The 24,670-nt window shown below is 36.8% G+C and overlaps 1 protein-coding gene across 2 annotated transcripts; it reads right to left on the bottom strand.

The window, feature by feature from the left end:
- Positions 1-25: 25 nt before the first annotated feature.
- On the bottom strand, positions 26-24,089 carry LOC128985241 (protein max-like). 2 transcript variants are annotated; one of them, XM_054404634.1, is made up of 4 exons: positions 23,701-24,089; positions 19,733-19,888; positions 5,517-5,640; positions 26-1,349 (listed from the first exon to the last, which is right to left on the bottom strand). In XM_054404634.1, the coding sequence occupies exons 1-4, from the start codon at positions 23,734-23,736 to the stop codon at positions 1,180-1,182; spliced, it is 486 nt and encodes a 161-aa protein (XP_054260609.1). In that variant the 5' UTR covers positions 23,737-24,089; the 3' UTR covers positions 26-1,179. The 2 variants fall into 2 exon arrangements, with proteins under 2 accessions (XP_054260609.1, XP_054260615.1); XM_054404640.1 differs by having other exon boundaries at positions 19,778-19,888; positions 23,701-24,085.
- Positions 24,090-24,670: the final 581 nt, after the last annotated feature.

Raw genomic sequence — 24,670 nt, 5'->3', positions numbered from 1 at the left:
TGAGTGTGTACAAACTACAATGCTATTTGAATTTATCAAACATTTTTAATCAGCCAGATATTGACAGTGCTCATATATGTATGTGGTCATTATTGTGTAGATTTTTTAAGGGTGTACGATGCAGCATTTTTTTTTTCAATTCGATGCGATTAAAAGAATTTCAATTTGAATCAATTTGTTTTGATGCTGCATGTCCTGAATTTCTTCCAAAATTATTTACAACTTGCGTTACTGTTATCATCATGGATGAATTATTTACCATAAAAAAATATAAAAATATGTACTAAATGGAATTTTTGTGAACAAGAGGGTAGTTGCTGACCTAACCTCCTGCTGATGGACATTACTGATTTTATGGACACTGCGGTTTTTCCGATGCATCGGGATAAAATCAACGCATCGGTATTTTGATGCATGCTGAATTGAACTGCAGTTTAATGCATCAAATTGAATCAAAATTTTGATGCATCGCACACCACTAAGAATTATAAGATAGGGAATAGCAGAATAGGCCTAGTTACAGAGCTAGGCTTATACTCAATTTTGAATGACAGTTAAGCTTTTATTTGTGATTTTAAATCAAATAACCTTTATTCACAGAGTTACATTGTTCATATGTGCAGTTAATTTTTTTACATAAATGTGTTCATTTCATATATTATATTACAAATTGCTGATTTAATGCTCCTTGACAATATTTGTGTTCATTTTACCAAATGAACTACATTTCATAACTAATACAGTCAGGTTAATAACAAACTAAGCAAAACTGCTTACCATTAGAGTAAAACAAAAGTAATAATAAGATCAAACCAATTTAAATAATGTTTTCAAAATCCTTACAAACTAAAAAAAAAATATTTGTATAAGGTATCTTAATAATTGTAAGTATAGTGTTTTTTTGTTTTTTTTTAGACAAATTGCTAACCTGTAGCAATACATAATCTTCTTTGTAACTCAACAAAAGGTTACCATTTATCACTTTAGAGCATTCACATCCACGAAGCAGAACATTGAGTTGTAACAAAAAGTTTTGCACAACATAGATTCGACAAGACGAATTATAAAACTTAGAAACATCCATTATTCTATTGTTGATGGTCAAAGAAGATTAGATAACGACGCTTATAAAATAACTTAAAACTATTTGTTGTCTATATTACACATTCACACAGCCAACTAACACATCCCGGACACTTTGAGTTTTTTTGTTTTTCGAGAGGATCTGGTAGAATCTGAGTCCGATGTGTCTGATTCTGAATCATGATGTCCGTAACCATTGTCCATAACCAGTTCACTTTGATCTGCAGCGTAGTTTCCCGTTGCTTTAGTTTTTTCCAAAGTTCGGACTGCAAAATAGTTTGAATAAATTATATAGGTTTAAGAACATTATTTGACAACTGTAAAACTGATTCCCACACAAAAATAGATATACGAGGGCTGTTTGGAAAGTAATCCGTGTCCAGTGTGGACTAGTAGTAAGGGTAGAGGGGCCACAATCTGGTGCAACAAGTCAGTCAAGGTCTGAAGACATATTCCAACACCTGTACCAGTCTTTGGATTCATCGAGTATATGAAGAAGTTGCTGGATCCCTCTGATGATGGTACCGACTGGCATAGGAGGCAGATTTTTATGAAAATGGAATTTAAAAACAAGTAAAGATATACAATGAGCCCTTGGATGAGTGTGGAAAAATTAGGCAAAGAACATTTTCTAACATATAATAATACAATAAACTGTTTTATTTTGGCTACTTTGGTTTTTTTTTTTTTATTACTTTTTGAAGGTTACTTTCCAAACGGCTCCCATGATGTTTAGGAGATGCTAATGAAACTTAAAAATGGTCAAGTTAAGGTAAAAAAAAACACATGTATCTAGTTTCAACCTTTTTAGAGATAAAAGTGTTGATTTGATAATATTTCATAACGTAAATGATTTGGTAAAGATTGGAAAATCTTTCTTTAAGTACTTTGAATATCTCCCACAAAGAGCTATACACACTTTTTGGGGTACGAAACCCCATGTGATGGTTGTATTAAGACTGGTTTGCTGGCCTATTCAATTCAATGTTTTCCATTAAAGATATCAATTTGAACAAAATCGGATATGGGAGTAATTGAGTCTAAAGACAAACAATATGTATCTATATTTATAAAATAGGAATAAGTATATAAATATATATATAAAATGAATTTAATACAAACTTTGGCTTTCAAAGACCCTGATGAAACCAAACAGTACAACAGTATCAGATCTAGGCTCGCCACGAGGGTAAAAAATAATAACTGTTATAGACTACATCCCTGTAGCAAAAGTCCGTCAAAAAATTAAACTGCTGACAAAGCTCAGGAGCTATGTACATAATAGTTTTTAACTACAACTGATACTAGTGATGAAGCATTATGAGTTAAGTGGAGAATACATAAGAATGTCTGCTAATTCAGCAATAATTATATAGTATAAAATAACAAAATTGGACTGTGTAATGTTCCGTTACTTATTAGTGTTTACCAGAGAATATTTTCAACATACTACTATAAGCTAACCTAACAACAAATAAACAGTATCAGCAATCTGACACATACTTCCTCCCATTCGCTTATCAACAACCAAGTGATGGGAGTAACTATGATATTTTATAGGGAAAATCACAAAAGTTACAAAAGCTTTTTGCACTGTAATTTTTACAGCAATGGGGAGATGCACTGTTTTGTTAAAAATTATAAGTACCACAACAGACAAACTTCAATCAAAACCGGCTTTTTAAAATCTATTTTTCTGTTTTTTTTTTAATTGTATGGGAAAAAAACATAAGTACAATAACTTTTAAACCGCAATTTTACAGCAATGGGAGTTATACCATTTTGTTCGGAATTTAAAGGGCTATATATAACAAACTAAATTTTATCAAAATCTTTCAGGCAGTTTTCGAGAAAATTTAATTTTCTGTGGGGTTGTGAAAAGGTTCTGTGATGTGCCAATTTATGGGGTTTTATTTGAAAATCACCATTAAAAATCAACATAAAAAAAAATGGAAAAAAAGCCTGGAGATATCATGAGTTAGTACCTACATACCAAAATCGGACAACAGGTGTGGTCTGTAGCTCTGTACACATCCACACATACAGACAGACATCACTTTGAAACCCACTTTTTGGGGTTCAGGGGGACCCAAAATGGATTTCGGATATATCCACTCAAACTCAACGATTTAGATAAAAACAATACTTTCCTCCACATAGGCCTACTTTGGGTGGGGGGAGAAAGTAAAAAAAAGTACAAATTGGTCATATACTCCAAATCAAGGACTTAATAATCACTACTCATACAATCAACTGGTGTCCGGTAAAAAGTCATTACAGTAGAGTAGTAGGTAATGATATCTAATTTGACTAAGCAGGCGGCAAAAAGCTGTTTTTCGGACTAAGTCTTTTTGTGGAAAGTCTATTAAAACAGTGAAGTGTGGCAAAAAAATATAATACCACCGCCGCAGCAAACCTGCAGACTAAGCCAATTTCAACTTGTCTGATTACATTTTTACTAAAATATTTCGATAATAGAGACATATTTATTCCCTATTTAAATAACATTAGGGTAGATTTAACGAGTACTTAGGTTTGCTGCTAAGGGGGAGGTAAAAAGTGTTTTTGACCATACGTCAATAGTATAGGATGAAATAAATAAATTTGCCAAATTTTATCAAAATATATCCATAAACAAGTAAACTACAACAATCAGGGTGTCTAGTTTATTTCCATTATAAGATTCAAAACTAATTCCAGACTTTTCAAAACTAATTCCAGATTTTTCAAGACTAGTTTTTTCAACAATTAGTAGGCGTTGATAACAAAATGTATCGATTCTTGATTCTTGATACCGATACCAATGTTTATAGCTTAACCAAATTTTCTAAATAATACTACACCAACCCCTGTCTTTGTCATAAAGTAGTATTATGAAAAATGGGGAGTTTTCAAGTAAAGAAATAATGCAGCAATAAAAAATTCTAACTAGCAAATTTGGTTGTTTTTTATCATGAAATCTTCCGCCTACCATACGTTTAGACATCATTATTGACTGCAGCGGTTACAGAAACATGATCGTCGTCGTCCGCGCAGCAAAATCCTGAACATTTCCCGCGGCTGTTTAGACATCACCGTCATCTCCCGCGGTCACGGAAACGTTATCGTCGACGTTCGCAATCACGGCAAAATCATGAACATTTCCCGCGGCCGTGTAGACATCATCGTTGTCTCCCGCGGTCACGGAAACGTCATTGTCGTCGTCCGGGAACGCGGCAAAATCATGAACATTTACCGCGGCTGTTTAGACATCACCGTCATCTCCCGCGGTCACAGAAACGTTATTGTCGTCCTCCGCGATCGTGGCAAAATCATGAGAACATTTCCCTCGCCCGTGTAAACATCAACGTCATCTCCCGCGGTCACGGAAATGTTATCGTCGTCTCCCGGGGCCACGGAAACGTCATCGTCGTTTCCCGCGGTCACGGTAACGTTATCGTCGTCCCCAGCGGTCACGGAAAGGTCATCGTCGTCTCCTGCGGTTTCGGAAACGTCATCGTCGTCGTCCACTATCGTGGCAAAATCGTGAACATTTCCCGAGGCCGTGTAGACATCATCATCGTTGGCTTTCGCGGTTACGTAAACGCAAGACGACGGTCGCGGCAAAATCATGATAATTCCCGACTTTGAAATCAAATTTAAGACTAAATCCCGACTTTTCAAGACCATTTTGAAATTCAATACTAATTCCCGACTTTCCCGACTACTAGACACCCTGAACAATTTTCATTTTCTCCACAAGAATAACATGGGAATTTTAAATTACACTATTTTTGAATTTTCTCCGTGACCGTTAGGCATACAACAGCGCTTCAATATACTAAATTATTTCTTTTTTTAATCTCTACAAAACGGTTAAAAAAAATTTCAAAATTTTTTGTTTTTAGTGTCAAAAATGGGAAAACCCCATTCCCATGGTCCGATTATACTGGATCACGAACTCGTTCAAATAAACCTAGGTTTACACGTTTGTACAAAATTTTATCAAAATCGGATCATTTTTGCTCTAGTTATCGCGCTAACGGACACACATATATATATAGTTAAAATACGCACATAGAGGCGTCCCCATCTTAACTAATTGATAATAATTGATAATTGATATATATATATGTTAAAAGGGTACTTTGTTAACTATGTTTTTGATTTTTATATATATATATATATATGAATTTGAACGGATGGTATTTTTGGCCTCTAGGGACCTCAAAATGAAAAATTAAATCGGTCCCGGGTCCAGGTCTTACCATGAGTACTACGAACGGTAATAGCTTATCCCCTATATGGGAAATTCGCTAAAACAAATTAAATGGAGTAAATGTATAGAAACAGTACTGTATTGGCCTGGTTTTGTTCCAATCAGAGGAATTAGGTTAATAAGGCTTAAACATACAAGTTTAATTAATAATATTTAGTTAACAATAATTACTTACTTTGAGCTTCTAGCAACATATTTTGTCTTTTTAGATCATCAATATCCTGTTGGTGAGCAGAATTTTTCCTCCTCATAAACTGAATATAATCTGCAGCTTTTTTTAAAATCTGAGCTCTGCTTGCCTGAAAACATCTCTCTCATTACAAACCATTTTTAGGTAAAAAAAAAACATCTAAACACAAAATGTTAGGCTAAAAAATCAAAATCTAAAAAATTATAAGATTTTTTTTTTCACTAAATAGCGGAGACTATTATATAGAAAAAAATTTACAGAACATGCAATTTTCATTTAAAATGTGGTGTCCTGAGACAGTGGAATATTTTTAGAGGGTAACTGAACTATTATAAACCCATCCCGTAATGTAAGTATACAGTCCGTTGCGCAAGGGAAAAACCAAACAAAAATATAAACATTAGCAAAAGAGGCAAGTGTGCATATGCTGGCATAAGGCAGAACAGTTGGCGGGCTTAGATTGATACCTAGTGCCGGGGGTAAATATTGGTTGGTCATATCCAAATTGTTTATCGACCATTGATCGGAGGTTACTTTTAGATTACTTGCCACTCTTTTTAAATTTCTTCTTTGTTGCATGCTCAGCAGAGTCTACGACCATGAGTGCTATACTGTGTCTAGTATTTTCCATGTGTGCAGTGCTTTCCGGGAGGAGGGTTGCCGGCAACGTCTGTTAAATGTCTTTATTCCTGTCTCGATTAACTTCTCCACTTGTCAAAGGAGATCCTAGGGGAGGGGGCAAACTCCTTTGAGCACTTGAAGGTTGCAGGCAGTGGAGATGTCTTTAAGTGTTTAGCTGGTAGCAACCTCTAGACCTTGGAGCTACGCCTAAAAAGGTTTTGCTCCATTACCGACCTCGTTTTTTGCTCATTCGAGCTGCTCCTAAGTAATGTGTTGGGGGGGGGGGGGGGGGGGGGTGAGTTTTGACAAGCCATGTATGTGTTTACCAGTGCATCATGCGGTGAGAGATGGCCCAGAAACAGTCAGGAACGGGTATACACTTGGGGACAATCCCATACCCCAGTTCCCCGGGGGCGACCTCTGTTTGCCCAGCACCGGTTACCTGACGTGCTGGGGTCGGCTGTGGCAATGCCGAGCCCCGACCTCTACATCCATGCCGCACTTCCTGACTAAGGACCGAAGTGGCTGGCTCCTCACGACCCACTGAGAATACCCATCGGCAATGCAGAGCACACATCAACCCCTGCAACACAACAGGGGCACTCCCAGGGACTCCCAGTGAGAACATCAGTCACCCTTTTAGTCGCCTCCTACAATAAGCCCGAGAAGGTTGCGGTCCTATTCTAAATCCGAAACTGTACCAGGGAAAAAGTAGCTTATTTTGTGAATAATTCCCACATGACTTCAGAATAATGATTATATAATTCCAAATAAATGGCACTTTGTTTGTGAAGATTTTTAGGGTTTGCCTTTTTTAACTGACCTTTTGAGTTATCAAAACCTAGGTCTGATCCCGTTAGGATCACTTAAGAAGGGGTCTACTGTAGACTCTTATCGAGGTTATTTTATTTATTGCGATACTAATTCAATACAGTCCTGGCAACATAATTTTCAAAGCGGGCGCTCAATAAACTTACCTTGGTATCATTTGGCAAGGCCAATTAATAAGATTTTATACCATTAATCAATCAATCAATCAATTTATTTATTGAAGTATAATGAATACATGCATATTATACAATAGGTGCAAAAACCATACAAGGCTTGTCTGCACCAACATATTATGAAAAACATTTTTAGTTAATTAATATATAAAGTTGAGTTCAATCAGCAATCAACACAGTTCTATGAGTGTCCTAACGTTCCATTGAGAGTTACATGCATAATTATATTACCAAAAACCACTGATATTTAAATCCAAATCTCATTATACAATTTATATGCTTTGTAAAATAAATATTAGGTTAAAGTATGAGGGCGGTTTTATAATTGCCGTTTTGTGTATAGATCCGTAGTTCTCTTGCACGCCGCATTGACATGTACCGTACGCTTCGCTGTGTTGTTTAAGTTTTTTAACTATCGAATATCCCGTTGTGTGCGAGATAAGGTCAGTGTTACATCTTTTGCCACAAGAAACATATCCGATGCTGACATTCATCACCAGAATGACTGAAGTTTATGAGCCTGATGCAAGAGGAAGTGCAGAAATAGGCTAGTAAATTTTAAAATGGTCATAAAAATGTTCATTTCAGTAGGAATTTTGATTTTGGTGGGTTCCCAGACTTCTCACAGAAGATCACAACAAGGAAAAAGGATTTCACGGCTATTTTTACACTCAATAACCCATTTCCGAACTTTACCCTCATGCATTGCATTACGACAATTTTTAGCCTTCAGTCATCTGGCGATGATAGTTAGCATTTAATGTGTTTCTTGTAAATAAAAAACCTATCTGATAGATAGGCCTACTGTCTAAAATCATATGTGTTATTAATGTTGTTTAATGTATCAAATCACATGTCTATTGTTTACAGTTGATTGTTTTTGCTTAGAGTTTGAATTAAAATGGATTTTATGATGAGGACTAAGCATTTTATGCCTTGGTACTAAGCCGTTTTTGGCGTTTTTGCACTCTTTATTAAAAAAAAAATATAAAAATCATAAGACTTATGCAAACCATAACATATTTTACTCAGCATAAAATTGTCTACAAGAAAACAATATAGTATATTATTAAAAAAAAATTATAAATGTTGCCATGGAAACATTTATGTTTTATTTTTCCCCCACACCTAAAGTTTGCATTCATCAAAATATACAAATTTCAGTTTATAAAAAAACTGAGATAGCCAATTTGTAGTGAATTTTATAAGGAACAAGAATATTATACACTTTTATGGATTAAAAATAAAAAATAATAATCCTAACATACAAATATACGATGAAAACCCATGTGCAGATTCATGGTAATTATTTGCTATCATGCAAATTTTCACATAAAATTGCTTAAACATGTTAGAAAGAACTCATGCAAACTATTATAATGTTATACATTTGTTCAGAATAACAGTATCTACAAGAAACATGCAAGAAAACATGCAAGCAAATTACTTACAAAGTTTTAGCGAATTTCCCATATAGGGAATAAGCTATTACCGTAGTACTCATGGTAAGACCTGGACCCGGGACCGATTTTTTTTTCGTTTTGAGGTCCCTAGAGGCCAAAAATATCATCCGTTCAAATTCATATATATATATTTATATATATATATGTGTGTCCGTTAGCGCGATAACTCGAGCAAAAATGATCCGATTTTGATGAAATTTGGTACAAACGTGTAAACCTACGTTTATTCGAACGAGTTCGCGAACCAGCATGATCGGACCATGGGAACGGGGGTTTATGGGGGCTTTTATGGGGTAAAAATGGGTTTTTCCCATTTTTGACCCAAAAAACTTAAATTTTTGCAATTTCTTTCCAAACTGTTTTTTAGAGCATAAAAAACAAATATTTTAGTATATTGAAGTGTTATAATGCGCCTAATGGTTACGGAGAAAATTCAAAAAAATTGTAAATTTAAAATTCCTATGTTATTCTTATGGAGGATAAGTAAACTGTTGTAGTTTGCTTATTTATTAACATATTTTGCCCAAATTTGAAAAATGTTTTTATTTCTTACTAACAATTAACATTTTACATAAAAAAACACTTTAACCCTCCCTGTTGCAGCAAACCTAAGTATGTGTTAAACTGATTCAATTTAAATAGGGAATAAATGTGATATTTTTAAGGAGACATTTTAGTGTAAATCCAATCAGGCAAATGGAAATTCGCTTAGTCTGCAGGTTTGCTGCGGCGGGGGTATTTGGACAATTCGTTTCCTTCAAAACACCAAATTTTCTTAAAAAAAAAATCATCTTATAAATGTCGAAATCAATAAAAAGTCCCAATTCAACTTGAAAACACATTTGAGGTAGGCTAGTCCATTTGTAAAAAATAAGGGGAACTAAGTTATATTTTATACACTATATACACAACACTATATACACGGAGGTCCCATTCATTTAGTCAGAGTCGGAATTGGAGTCTTGCGCAAGCTTCCTCTTGGCTCCCTTCGGAATTCTCCAGTAGTGTTCGAGTCTGTGGTGGTAACACTCTTTGTGGACCCCAGCATTGCACCCTGGACCCCAGTACCTTGATCTGCCTTTATTTGTAGGCATGTTGCATACAACACACTTTCTTTGAGAGTTTCCAGGTAAGTGTTCAATGCGGTGCGCTCCGTCGCCACAGGCCCAAGTGCAGGTTCCCTCCTGTTCATTGGCATGTCAGTGTTCAGTTTGTACAAAGTGTATGCATTGAACATGCAAATATCAATCAAATTGAAAAAAATGTTCTTCCAATATTTGGATGTCGGTCGGTTGCACGATAATGATAGACTGATTTATCGCTAACGTCGACCCCTCCCATCGATTGATTGTACTTATGGATAAGGAGTGGTTTCCTACCCAAAAGACCCTTCTTACTTCTCACAACTCTGTCCTCTGCGTGGTAGGCTGAAGTTACAAGTAGAACAGGTTTTCTACTTTTGTCTAAATCCGACCAACCAAACATCTCTCTTCTGTAGTAAATACTTTCTCTTTCTCCCAGCTTTGCTCTCTTTACTTCATTACACAAATGTTTGGATTTCTTATTGATTGTTCCTGTAAGGAATGTATTTCTTCTGAGGAGCTCTTCAGCAAGGGGAATTTTAGTGTAAAAATTGTCAGTAAATAGATGATGTCCCTTACCTAACAGACCGCTTTTCTCCATGACCTCCATAACCACATGTTGTGTAAAGAGTGGAGCGGTTCTCGGATCAGGTACTGCCAGGTAGTTGGTGTGGAGTGTTTGAGTAAATTAATGAAAAATTAAGAGAGAAAAAATAAAAGTCATGTTTACAAGAAGAACAGAAAGGAATAATGTTTATTTATATAATACAATGGATTATCTTTAAATCATCAGCTGTTTTAGTAATTTAAAAATTCTAAACAGGCTAAAAAAAATTTTTAGATAAAAGAACTGAACATACTGCCGGCCTTGAAGTGTCCTCACTTCAACAGTTAGTTTAGAATAAAACACATTAACACAGTTTGTCGTAGGCTGGCAGCTGGTTGCTTTTTTCTACTTCTGCTTTTCAACCTAAGCCATCTTTGCTGGGGATACAACTTAAATACGTTTGCTGGAGACCACTGAAGTCCTAATACGTTGAAATTATGATCATCAGAGTTTTGAAGACCCTTTTGAGTTTCATTATGAGACTGAAGAATACAAGTTAACAACAAGTCTTTAGAGTTCATAACACATTTCTTCAATTCAAAAAATTCTTGTTTTAATAATTCAACGAGTTGTGATTGTAAGGTGAGTACTTTTTCTGTAGTTTGTAATGAAGAGTAGCTATTGGTCAGAGCTCCATCGGAAGATATAACCACTTGACTGGATTGCTGGACCGTCTTTACTGTAGTGGTTGCACTGTGGGTTGGGTTAACGGCAGCACTGTCTGTCTTTTGGATAGCAACCCGGTCAGTAGGATGGGTGACAGCACTATCAGTAGGGTTTATAACAGCATGGTCACTTGGGATGACAGCAGTGTTGGTTGGATGAATAGTAGCACTGTCACTTGTCAAGGTAGTTGAGCTCACTGTTGTATCTGTCGGTTGAGGTTTTGTTACTGTCACTGTGGTATTTCTAATTTTCGAATTTGCGAATTTAGGCATAGTGTTTGCCACCGACCTCTTTATTGTGATGAGTTTTGTTTCAGGTTGTTTAAGCTGGATGCCTTTGGTTTGAAACTCACTTGATGGGTTTGGTTTGGTTACATTCATTGCAATGGTTCTCGGAGGTTGAGCTGGACTTGATGAGTTCGGGTTGGTTACATTCATTGCAGTTGTTCTCGGAGGTTGAGCTGGACTTGATGAGTTCGGGTTGGTTACATTCATTGCAGTTGTTCTCGGAGGTTGAGCTGGACTTGATGAGTTTGAGTTGGTTACATTCATTGCAGTTGTTCTCGGAGGTTGAGCTGGACTTGATGAGTTTGAGTTGGTTACATTCATTGCAGTTGTTCTCGGAGGTTGAGCTGGACTGCAATTAACCTTGGCCAAATAAGGGTTAGAACCAATTTTTGAATTTTTGAAAGCAGCACTTTAATGTAGCTGGTGATGTGGATGAATCGTTCACTGATTTGGTTGTTTATCTTCAACTAAAGTTTCAATGTTCAAATCCCCAAAGCAGAACAACGAGCGACGCTGCGACATTGTCGCGGACACGAAACGCCGAGAAACGCGGGCCTGCGGACACATTTACGGAGTCATAACGACGATCGCGCCGTGGCCGCGATTATTGGACCGACGATCGCACCGTGACCGCGAGTCATAACGACGATCGGGCTGTGACCGCGGAGTCATACCGACAGTCACGCCGTGACCGCGGAGTCATACCGATGATCGCGCCGTGACCGTGGAGTCATACCGACGATCGCGCCGTGACCGCAGAGTCCTACCGACGATCGCGCCGAGACCGCGGAGTCATACCGACGATCATGCCGTGACCGCGAGTCATACCGACGATCGCGCCGTGACCGCGAGTCATGACGACGATCGCACCGTGGAGTCATACCGACGATAACCCCGTGACCGCGGAGTCATACCGACGATCGCGCCGTGACCGTGGAGTCATACCGACGATAACCCCGTGACCGCGGAGTCATACCGACGATCGCGCCGTGACCGTGAGTTCTACAGACGATCACCCTGTGACCCGCGAGTCACAAGTTTCTATAGGTACCTGTAAATTATTGTTACCCATTTTTTGGTTTTTATAGATCAGTGCCACAAATGGTAAAAATTGATTTCGTATGTCTTTTTTGGTAACTGCAATACAGTACTTTTTTTATGCACAGAAAAAAATCCTGTCCCATCCCGTCCCAAAAATCGGGAAGGAAATAAAAATCCCGTCCCGTCCCGTCCCGAACTAAAATTTCAATCCCGTCCATCCCTAGTGTGTTTATATAAAGAAACTATAGTACATTTAAAGTTTTACTTCTGAAGACCTTGTTAACACTTGTTAAGGTATGTGTATATATATATACGTATTTAAAAAAAAGTAAATTTAAATAACCTGATTATGCCTACCCCTTAATAGTTTTTTAGTTTTTTGTTTTGAAAGTAGGCTATACAAGTTATTGAAATTTACTTATTTTATTTAACTATATTACTAGTAGCCCTAAAGAGTGAATATATATATATATATATATACCGGTATATAAGTCATTATTTAGCTTTTTAGTTTTAGCGCTTGCGGACACATTTTGAGGTTTTCACAGGCCGTTGCAGACACGTAGGAACCATTCTGCTTTGGGGGTTCAAATCATCTTCACTTGATGTACTTACAATTCGATAAAAATAAGAATCAAAGTCTTCTTTCTTCTTCTGGGTTTCTTGCATGAGAGTCTTTAAGGCTTCGTGTTGCACAACTGTTAATGTTTCTTCTTGTTCAACAAGTTGATCTACGATGTTTCTTATTTCGTTGAGACGAGTTTTAATAAAAGATGTGAGTCGTGTAAAGTTTCAATTTTAAAATCACTATTTGGAGATGCCATTGTACAAAGATGATGAGATGAATGTAAAAGGTTCACAAAGTGTAAATGAGTGGGTTAAGAGTTCCAATATGGAAATAAGAGTTCAGTTAGGTAAGAGTTCAAAGGCACAGAAAAAAATGGGTAAAATGAGGAAATATTGATGTATGAAGAGTTTTAGTGGAAGAAAGTAATTCCAAATCACTTAAGTAATATCTTGGATCGAAGGACCATTAAATGGGGAGTGTTTGAGTAAATTAATGAAAAATTAAGAGAGAGAAAATAAAAGTCATGTTTACAAGAAGAACAGAAAGGAATAATGTTTATTCATATAATACAATGGATTATCTTTAAATCATCAGCTGTTTTAGTAATTTAAAAATTCTAAACAGGCTAAAAAAAATTTTAGATAAAAGAACTGAACAGTTGGTGCCGCTATACAGTTCGATATGTATCACATAGTTAGTACGGCTATCACAGGACTGAAACTTCTTAATACCGTACTGCTTATGCTTCTTTTTAGGCAGATACTGAAATAAAGCACAGCAGTGTTTCATGTCGATAAGGCTTTCATCGATGCAAACATCCTGACTTGCAAAAAAAATTGTTTGAAACATTTGTTTACATTGTCTAGCCGCCACCTAATCTTAACCCAAGGGTCATAGTTGGGATCCCCTTTTGGAAGTGTTGGCGCAGATGTCATGTGAGTAGTGATTGCTAAAAATCTATCTCGAGCCATGGTCTTGGAATAAAAACAAATTTGTTGTGATGGCCTACTGTCCCAATAACTTTTTATGTTTTTTCTAGCAGTTAGGCCCATGTTCAGCAATACCCCAAACCACTTCTTCATTTCGTTTACTGACACATTTTTCCACATTCTTAGTTGAGAGTTAGGGGTCAGATTTCCCTCACTAAGAACCCTTTCTGCATAGGCATTAGTTTCCCTAGTTATTCTATGCCAGAAACCAGGAGTGAGAAAAAGAAAAAAATAAGAAATGGGACTACTATTTCTTGGGGGTGCATTTTTTAGTCCAGTTTCTCTTACCCTAAACTAAAGAGTAACATCTTTAGGTGGTTCTGGTGGGCGAACTTGCGTCCGGTTGTCCAAGATAGGGTCTCGAGTTGGTGGTCTAGGCATAGGCCTTGGTTCAGGTTCAGGTTCAGGCTCACTTTCAGTTTCAGGTTCAGATTCCAGTTTGGGTTCACGTTCTAAATTATTATTATCTTCCTGATCAAAGGCTTCCAATTCACTATCATGTGGAGAATAATCGTCTCCACTACCAGATGAATAATCTCTGAGAGATTTGATGCTAACATACTAAGTCGCTACCTTCGAGCTCGGGATCAAGGTCGACATTTTCAACAAGTTGATTGTCGGGATCACTTTCACTATCACTGAACTCAAAACATCGACGAATGTCACTGCTATCCATTTTAAAAACATTATTTTACCACAAAACACAAAACTAAACCTCAAAATAGCAGAAATAATACAACAATACAGCCGGCTTATAAACATAAACAAACAGCAGACAGCTGACGTAATGTTGTCGTTATTCCAAGCGATCGTATTGGTCGGTCCATAGAGTAAAATGTTTCGAAACAGACCTCGGCAGTAAGCTTAGAGTCTGCCGTTTAAGATTATACTATATTCAACGTAATTTGACCACGAATTACGCAATCGCCGCCCGATTACGTCACGCTTGTTTTATCGACTCAAATGAGTCGACCAGACACGAGAGGGTTAATTCTGAAGTTAGTTATTTCTTACATATTTAACACTATTACTGACCTTTCTCACACGTGGCAGGGGATTCGATAAGTTATTTTAATAACACACAGCGATGCGTACTGAGATGTTCCAAAATTATCCTCATTGTTTACTTTTGAATTTGTATATAAGTTGTTTATAAACCATGTGTTATGTATCCAAACACCTAGGCCTACTATTAGCTAAATTAATACCTCTAAATTGTCACATGTTTACATAAGTACAGTAAAAGGGCAAAAGGTTTCACCTATTGTAAATTTCCATATTTCACATTCTCATCAAACACTGTCTTTTATTATTTAATAAGCTGAAATTTGTAATCACTGGAAGTTATTTATACAGTTTGAATTTATTTTACAAAATTATTCTTCTCTTTCGCTTTCAAAAATATAATTAAAATACTCGATATAATACCAACCAATCATAAGCAACAGTGAATAGTGAGTGACATCAAGAAACCAGTGGATAACCAATTGTTGCAACAGATGTATGAAATTTAACATCAAGATTTTCAATTACATAGTAAGTGATGAAGAAGCAAGGAAGGAATCTGATTTGAAAATTTTAATTGGTGATTTAACTTAACAGTATTTAAACCTCAAGATCTATCTCAATTACTTAATACCTATCATTTCTACATCAAGAAATATTTTGTGGTGAAGACTACTATAAACTTTTGGGTGAGATCAAACTGAACTTGACTTAGGCCTTGTGATAGAAAATATTCCCAGCTGTTGTTGGACATTGTTATTTTATTTGTTTATGTTGAATGTTTGTAATCATTATTTCATTCTCTAGATTTAACCATAGACTAAGCAACACAAGGGAGTATGTTTTATCTATGATTTAACTCTTACTTATGAATTCCACTACTTGAATTGTGTTAAATAAATTGTTGAAGAATAAAGATTGTTTGCCTTGAATGAGTAGGCAGCTTTTGAAGCATGTGGTCAGCTGTATCAATTTACCAGAATTCCCTTTGGGGTGACAAATGGAGTTGCTGCATTCCAGAGAGTTATTGATGGCATAATCAGGGCAGAAAATCTTAATGACCCCTTTGCTTATTTAGATGACATAACAGTATGTGGTAAAACACAAGAGGAGCATGATAGGAACCTAAACAGGCTGATGAACGCTGCTAGTAAGTATAACTTGACTATTAATGAAAATAAATGTTCTTTTTCAATGAAATCTATTAGTCTCCTGGGATATACAATAAGCAACAAAACCATTAAGCCAGATTCTGATCGGCTTTTACCTCTAAAGAACTTGCCCTTGCCCACAAACGCATCACCCCTAAGAAGGGCAGTAGGAATGTTTTCCCATTTCTCAAGATATGTCCCACGATTTTCTGAAAAGATTAAAGTTCTGACAACCAGCTCTTTCCCTTTATCCACAACGGCTATAAATGCATTTAATGAACTGAAACTAGAGATTGAAAATGCCTCAATGAGTCCCATAAATCCTGATCTTCACTGTTGAGACTGATGCATCTGACACTGTAATAGCAGCAACACTGACCCAGGAAGGAAAACCTGTAGCCTTTTTCTCAAGAGCTCTGTCTCATAGTGAACTAAAGCACAGTTCGGTTGAAAAGGAAGCATATGCAATCGTGGAGTCAGTATGAAAATGGAGACACTATTTGCTAGGCAGACATTTCAAACTAATAACAGACCAGAAGTCTGTCTCTTTCATGTTCAACTCTAAGATATCGGGGAAAATTAAGAATGGCAAAATCATGAGGTGGAGACTAGAACTATCGAGCTATAGTTATGATATTGTTTATAGACCTGGTAAACTGAATGTAGCTGCTGACTCTCTATCACGAGTGTGCTCGATGAGCGACAAAATGAACAGACTTCATCAATATCATGAAAGAATGTGTCATCCTGGTGAAACTCGTATGTATCATTGGATAAGAAGCAAAAATTTACCATACTCCCTTGATGAGGTAAGAAGAATGACTGCTTCCTGTAAGGTATGTTCTGAAGTAAAACCAAGATTCTTCAAACATGATGGAAAATTAATAAAAGCAACATCACCGTTCGAGCGTCTTAGCCTGGATTTTAAGGGTCCTCTTCCCTCTTCTACAAGAAATCGGTATATGCTAACAATCATTGATGAGTACTCACGATTTCCATTTGCGTACCCCTGTCCTGATATGTCCTCTTCGACTGTTATTTGCAAACTGAAACAGTTATTTTCATTGTTCGGTACTCCTAGCTACATTCACTCTGATCAGGGATCTTCTTTTCTTTCAAAAGAACTAAAGGAGTTTCTCGCTTTAAACGACATTGCTTCTAGTCGGACTACTGCTTACAACCCTCAGTGTAATGGCCAGGTTGAGAGGTATAATGGTATAATCTGGAGAACAGTAGAACTTGCCCTTAAAAACTATCAACTTGACGTGACAAAGTGGGAATTAGTTCTGGATGAAGCTCTTCACTCTATCCGATCCTTGCTTTGTACTGCCACGAATTGTACGCCACATGAACGAATGTTTGGACATCCCAGAAGATCACAAAATGGTGTTTCTACACCAACCTGGTTGATGACTCCTGGAAAAGTGTTGATGAGACGTCCTATCAGAAACTCTAAGTATGAACCAATAGTGCAGGAGGTGACGTTGCTGGAAGGAAACTCTGATTACGCTCATGTACGATTGCCAGATGGGCGTGAGACAACAGTGTCTACACGCAACTTAGCTCCTTGTGGAAAACAAGCTGAGAGAACAGATTTTGATGATGGATCAACACCGGAGAACCACACAATGGAACTTAATAGCGATGTAAACTTAGTGTCTCATCCCGATGCAGAGGTGATAGAAGAATCTGCAACTCAAGAGCCTCTACAAACCTTAAGTACTGATGAAACCCAATCACAGAGACGAAGCTCAAGACAGAAGAAACTACCTTCTCATCTTAAAGACTTTAAATTATATTAGCGGGGAAGAATGTGATAGAAAATATTCCCAGCTGTTGTTGGACATTGTTAATTTTATTCGTTTATGTTGAATGTTTGTAATCATTATTTCATTCTCTAGATTTAACTCTTACTTATGAATTCCACTACTTGAATTGTGTTAAATAAAGCCTACTCATTCAAGGCAAACAATCTTTATTCTTCAACAGGCCTACTTTGCTAAAATACTCACGTTGCAAAATTTCTATTGACTTTTGCCGTTTTGAACTTAAACCTTTTAAATTATCATTTTACTAAATTCAAAATTTGAACTTTCATCTTTTCAAAAGTGTATACCTAATTAAACTGTAACTTTTGATGAACATTAGGCTTATGCCTATCCAAAATCACATAAGCCTACTTTGAGCCGGCACGGTACTCCTAGAAATCTGAGATAAGAATTTCATCTAAATTTATAACCATATTTGTATAATTTGATAAATAAAAGGTTTATATGTGTTCACTATTGTAAACCCTGGAAATTTATTTATTTACCAACACACATAAACTAATAAAGAACTTTACATTGGCGCCTGCAACGTGTGGCAAAAAAGTAGCTTATGTGATATTATCCAATACAAAATAACTTCCAAACCTATCTCGATGTAATAGGCCTATGACAACCTAAATTCTAAGCATAAGAATAACTAACCTTGTGTGCACATCCATAACTATATATCATTCACAACAACTTATCCATATATTGAACTATTATTATTAATCAATATTCACAAGTGATGCCAGTAAGTGGCGGGGAACATGCAACCTAACTACGGATCTATATACAAAAAAGGCCCTTACTTTAAAAAACCACCTTGAATTAGTTTGCCAACTCATAGGATATGAATTTCTTCCATATTACATTTAACACATTAGCTGCTACAAAAAAAATTAAATATTTTTAGCAGTGCTGAAAATTAATAAATATGAAAACAACACTAACTTATAACAAAATGTAGGCCTAGTTGAAATATGGTATCAGTGAAAATTCCCAGCATCATATGCTACCGGATATGACGTCATAATCAGCGCTGCCGAACGACATTGCGGCAATCTTCACAAACTGGTATTGTGAAAAGTGTCAAGTAGGCCTATCTTATATTACTGCACATAAGAGTTAATAAAGTAAAAGTACATGTATAAACGATAATTTATTTACAATATTTACAACTCTCCACCCACCCTTGTCCATGCTTGCTTTATGGTGCGTGGTACATTTCGTAACCGCCTGTCGGACACAAAGCTGGTTCCCCAGGGCACTGAGCACAAATTTACTCTGTTCTTGTAGCAGTGTGCTTAGCACACCTTGCATCTTTTTCGTGCAAGATTACCCTTTCTTTTACATCCCTTTTGTGTATATACTAAGTCTTGAGCAAACAGTAGCGCCAACTTAAAACCCCGCGAAAACCGGCCGCAGCGTGGGACACAGAAACAGCGGGAACAACATTACTAGGACTCTTGGGCAACACTACACGACGATATAACCTCTTCTGGCCAACAAACGCTCGGCTCATACTGGCTTCGAAATCCGAAACGGTGCGTATGGTATGATTTCAGACCTTGAGCATGCGGGGCCCGGAACGTGTGGCTCGAAATCATACCCTTAGCAGCGAATGTGTTAACTAGACCGTTACAAACAAGCGCCAATGCATTATTATATGAAAAAAGTTATTTGACTGTTTATTTGTGTACTGTTATTGTCTATTCAAGGCATCAGGACTGACAAAGGGTTGTTTAAGTGGTCAATATTATCACGAACATTTTTGAACTGGAATCTATACCCTCGGCGCTAGGAAAAATTGCTCAATGCTAACTCAGGTAATCTTAATACTATATTTTTAAACAGACACAAGCTGGTTTTTCACTTGTGCAACGGACTGTACGATGTAGTTTCTTACCCCTTTCTCTCCTTGCAATGATGGAACTACAAGGCAGTTTCTTACCACTTTCTCCCCCTGCAGTGATGGAACTGAGTCTCTCAAACTACTGAAGCTATCCTTAATGTGATCCCTCCTCTTTCGCTCCAAAGCATTATGGTGAGCTCTTTTCTCAGCCTGGAACATTAATAAACAAAGGGGTTGCTTGTTAACTTAATTTCTTTCAACTGCTTTGTGGTTACTTAACTCTAAAGTTAGTTACTGGCGAGTAAAAGATTCTCAGATCAACATATTCATTGGCATTCATAAAATTGTCCCTCTGGTACAGGGAATACACTGCTAGGCTATGGTTTAAAAATGACTGATATGCACAGTTCTATGGGAACAGTGTTGTTGTGGATTAAACATTGCTCCAACACACTTTTATGGAAAAAACACAGCTTTTCCAAGTTTAAGCAGCACTAAAGGAGTATTTTTGGAGAAAGAGTAGCACCCCAAGTTTTCATGAATCAGAGTTTGATTAGTGTTCTAACAAAACCTAGTAATAGCCTAGCAGTGGTCTGGTCTAGTGTACAGTTCCGCAGAGAACCAACCACACTAATAAAGACACACAGGTAAGACTGTACAGTGCCTACCTATTTTATGGAATGAATAGCGCTAAATAACTTATCTATGTTTATGCAATTCAATATCGATTACAAAATAAGGAACTTTTGTTTATTCTTCCCAATGTACATAAAATTGATTTTTGATTTTTGCATTTTTATTCATATTTAATAAACTAAACCATCAATATCTAGGTCTAACCAAAAACAAATCAAATAGGCTGTTTAAAAGTAACAAAACAAATAACTTTTAATAAAAACTATGTAGGCCTATATAAAAAGAAAAAACTTTGTTTTTGTTGTAAACTAACTTTTATTTATTTATACCATATGGTCCGACGGTATGATTAAATTTAATAAGTTACCATTAATATCGAACCAATATTTATCGTTATTCATTCAATAAAATATTGTTGGTTCAGGTACAGTTCCACAGAGAATACCCCCTGTTGCACGCGTACACGTGACAATCTCTACCCTAGGTCAATGGCCCCAACCCGCCGCGCGCCATTGGGAGGCGATGCTTTACTTCAGACTCTCGATGAACAGACTATTGTAATTATTCGTTTGCCAGTGAAGAAGCTCCTTTAAACAACCAATTGGTAGGTAGATCTTTGCCAGATGTGGGCCTAGGGTTAAGAAATGAAACTGTTTTAAGTTATTTTGAAATGTTACAGCAAGTTGGTTAGTTATGTAAGGTTAGTTTACAACACTTGCATTTCAATTTATTATTTATATTATTGATACTAAACAATATTTATTTCATTGTTGTTGTTAGCCTCCGGATTAAGTTGATTATAAAAATTGGTGTAAATAGCCTACCTGCTTCTTGTAAGTCCAAAAATGTTGTTGCTATGACGCAACTAGTTTTGACTTCTCACAAAATCATCTTCGGGTGTCCAGGGGATGTCACAATCCCCGACGTGTGATAACTGTATTTGGGTTAACCCTAGCAGTGGCCAACGAGCGTAATACGCTCATTCGTCGTGATGCCTAGAATGGCCACCAGCGTAGTATGCTAGTATTGGCCGAAATTTTTTAACGGTGAAAAAACCACTTATAATCAACTCTGATATGAACAATATATAGGCTATACCATTCGAAAGATCACATTCTGAACTTTCATTTTATTATATAGGCTAGGCCTAAACAAACCCTGTAGGAGGTAGGCTAGGCCTATGTAACAATGTCACGATAATTAGAAATCAAATAAATTTTTGGCGCGGCACGACTTTTGCAGCTGACACTTGGGAACTGGCAGAACACGATTTATTTGGCATTACCCTGCTCGGGTAAATTTTGTCTTGGGATTTTGCGGGTGGTAGGCTACCACTGGATAGCCATTGATTTTATCTTCATTGTGGTATTGATATTTAGAACGAAATATTGATTGCAAAACAGGTTCGAATTTAGAGCTGTTATCGTATCAGCTGAATTAACAGCTGTTTTCGAAATTTATAACAAATGGCCAACCAGCGTAATACGCTAGTACGGAAAATTCAAATTACATACAGTGTTACAAGTTATTAAGTTATTACTAGTCATGTATGTCATTTTGAAGAGGAAGAAATGTAGCTTGTGATAGTGGCAGCCCTGCACTCAGGGTTATTTCCGTACTTCGTCTTACTAAAACGACGAAATTATTATTATTATTAGACAGTGCGTCACTACTGTCAAGGTCTCATAACTTACACAAAGTGCCTTATATTCGCCATTGCGTGTTGTTGCCGGTGAGTTTTCGCTCACTTAATGAAGTAAGCAATCAAAAAAAGTCATAAAGTTTATGGTAAAAACAATTTTTTATTTGTAAATAAATGGTTTTATATTTTAGCGATTTTGTGTAACAAAAAATTCATAGTAGGCTAGCCTATTTAGAACAAACTTTTGTATCAAATGTTTTTATTTCAAACCAACATAATCATCTTGTAGTGTACGGTATTGTATTCAATTACCTACATAAAAATGTATAACACGTTGGGTACGGTAACAATTTAGGTTTTTACGTATTAGGGGCATGATAATATAATAAGCGGAAAACCGCAAAAACACAACCGCAAGAAAAATACAACCATTTTAAACACAATTTTTATACTATTCAGTAAATATTCATGCATAATAAAATGCATGAAGATTACCGTTATATACACACACACATTTCTCTAACAATATGAAATAATAATGAATTTAATAATAAATCGCGGATGACACAAGTGCGAAAACTCACTGGCAACAACACGCAATTTGATGATTACAAGGCACTTTGTGTAGCTATGAGACCTTGACAGTAGTGACGTACTTTCGTCGTCTTAGTGAGAGAAAACGGAAATAACCCTGAGCGCAGGGCTGCCACTATCACAAGCTAGCTACATTTCTTCCTCTTCAAAATGACATGTTATATGACTAGTAATAATAACTTACACTGTAGGCCTATGTAATTCGTATTTTCTGAACGATCGTCTAGCATCTGTTGGCCATTTGTTAGGCTATATGTAAATTTTGAAAACAGCTGTTTTCATAAAATCGTACCGGTTGTCCAATTAATATTTTATTCTAAAATATCACTACCACAATGAAGATAAAATCAATGGCTATCCAGTGGTACCACCCGCAACATCCCAAGACGAAAATTACCCGAGCAGGGTAATGCCAAACATGTCGTGTTTTGCCAGTTCACAAGTGTCAGATGCATCGTGCCACGCAAAAAATCCATTTGATTTCTAATTTTCGTGACACTGTTATAGGCCTATGTAGGTAATAAAATGAAAGTTCAGAATGTGATCTTTCGAATGGTAGCCTATAATTGTTCTCATCTGAGTTGATTATAGGCCTAAGTGTTTTTTACCGTTAAAATAATTTCGGCCCATACCGGTACCATCACCTTACGATCGAGGCCATTCTAAGCATCAACGGCAAACGATCGTCCCGAGATCGTTGGCCACTGCTTGAGTTATAAGTAATAGGCCTACATAACTTAGGCTAATGTAAAATGCTTTAAGTTAGTAGCCTACCACCTTAACTGCTTTAGTGAACGGTCTGAGGACTTTTCCAAAGTAAGAGCTGAAACTGGTTGCTGCTACAGTAATAGGGGTTGCTGTTATATAGCCTAGGCCTATGGATTCACTTTACATTGTTTTACTGAACAAAATCAATTAGGCCTTGGCCAATGTACTAATTTTGGTAAGGTTGCCCAATAGCACTGGCTCTTGTTTGGATTAAGGTCTACATTTTGACTACCTAACTTAACTAAGTATTAACTTAGAACTTGGTAAGTTAGGTAATTAGACCTAGCTAACTTGGATCGATCACGACACTAAGTTAGGCACTTACTAGACTTAAGACGAACACAAAGATAGATAAGTTAGCCTAACACACAACTTAACTTACACTTTCGATATCGAGATCACGATCGTCGTCGCTCATTTCTAGTTTGTAGACTAGGCCTATATCTGTTATTTCTTCAGGCTAGGTTGAAAAAAAACAATTTGAAGATCTGAATCACTTGGATATTAACTTGGTTGTCTGCAGGAATCAATTTAGAATATTACTGACATAAGCATCACAATTCGATTCGAATCACAATCACACGACACAATATGAAATGACAATGACACACTGACACTACTACAAACTACACGCTACACAGCACAGACAGACAGACAGTGAGTAGTGAGACAAGACACACACAAGGAAGGAAGCTACAAGTTGTAGCTAACTCAAGTGAAAGTGACAAGTGACTCAAGCAAGCACTGTAACGTAACCAACACTGTAAAGCTAGCAGTAGTAGCAGTAGCGTTTTATCATGGTTTTAGCGTAGCTCTGTGTAGCTGTAGCAGTCAGTCAACTCACTCAACTCTCAACTCAAAACTCAACTCAACTGAGTGACTTGAGTCAAGCAAGTCAACCTCCTCAACCATAAACCACGAAAGAAAAGAAATACAGGAAAAAAAAACACTTCCTTCCTCAATCCTCTTCCTCAGTCCTTTTCCTTTATCCTTCCAGTTTCACTGCCTTTTGTATATGTACTACTAGCTGTAACCCGCGGGCTTTGCCCCGTTTAACTTCTTAATTTTCAAGATTATCTCGTTCGCATGGCTCAATCACGTCCTGGTTGAAGTTTGTTCGCTACACTCACTCACCTTTAGGTTGGAGCTCGTTCGCTGTGCTCACTTGCCTTCAGATTAGCTCGTTCGCTACGCTAACTCGCCTCCAGGTTGAAGTTCGTTCGCTACGCTCACTCACCTTATGGTTGCAAATTAGCTGTTGTCATAAAAGTAAAAGAAATAATAGAGCTGCACCCTGTTGGTAATCCTTGTAACTTTAATGCTATTGAACATCATAGAACAGAACCAACTTG

The sequence above is a fragment of the Macrosteles quadrilineatus genome, unplaced genomic scaffold (assembly GCF_028750875.1).
Source record: "Macrosteles quadrilineatus isolate MER2022 unplaced genomic scaffold, UCM_ALF_1.0 Scaffold_1__1_contigs__length_201487025, whole genome shotgun sequence".
Classification (NCBI taxonomy): domain Eukaryota; kingdom Metazoa; phylum Arthropoda; class Insecta; order Hemiptera; family Cicadellidae; genus Macrosteles; species Macrosteles quadrilineatus.
The sequence above is the reverse complement of the archived record's forward strand: the minus strand, read 5'-3'. Positions and strand labels throughout refer to the sequence as shown.

What these genes read in the sequence shown, in the direction of transcription:
- LOC128985241 (XM_054404634.1), bottom strand. Translation starts at nt 23,736, where the DNA reads ATGAGCGACGACGATCGTGATCTCGATATCGAAAGT. An exon ending in GTGATCTCGATATCGAAAGT is followed by an intron (nt 19,889 to 23,700) that starts GTAAGTTAAGTT and finishes TTAATGTTCCAG; the next exon opens with GCTGAGAAAAGAGCTCACCA. An exon ending in TATGTTGCTAGAAGCTCAAA is followed by an intron (nt 1,350 to 5,516) that starts GTAAGTAATTAT and finishes ACTATTTTGCAG; the next exon opens with TCCGAACTTTGGAAAAAACT.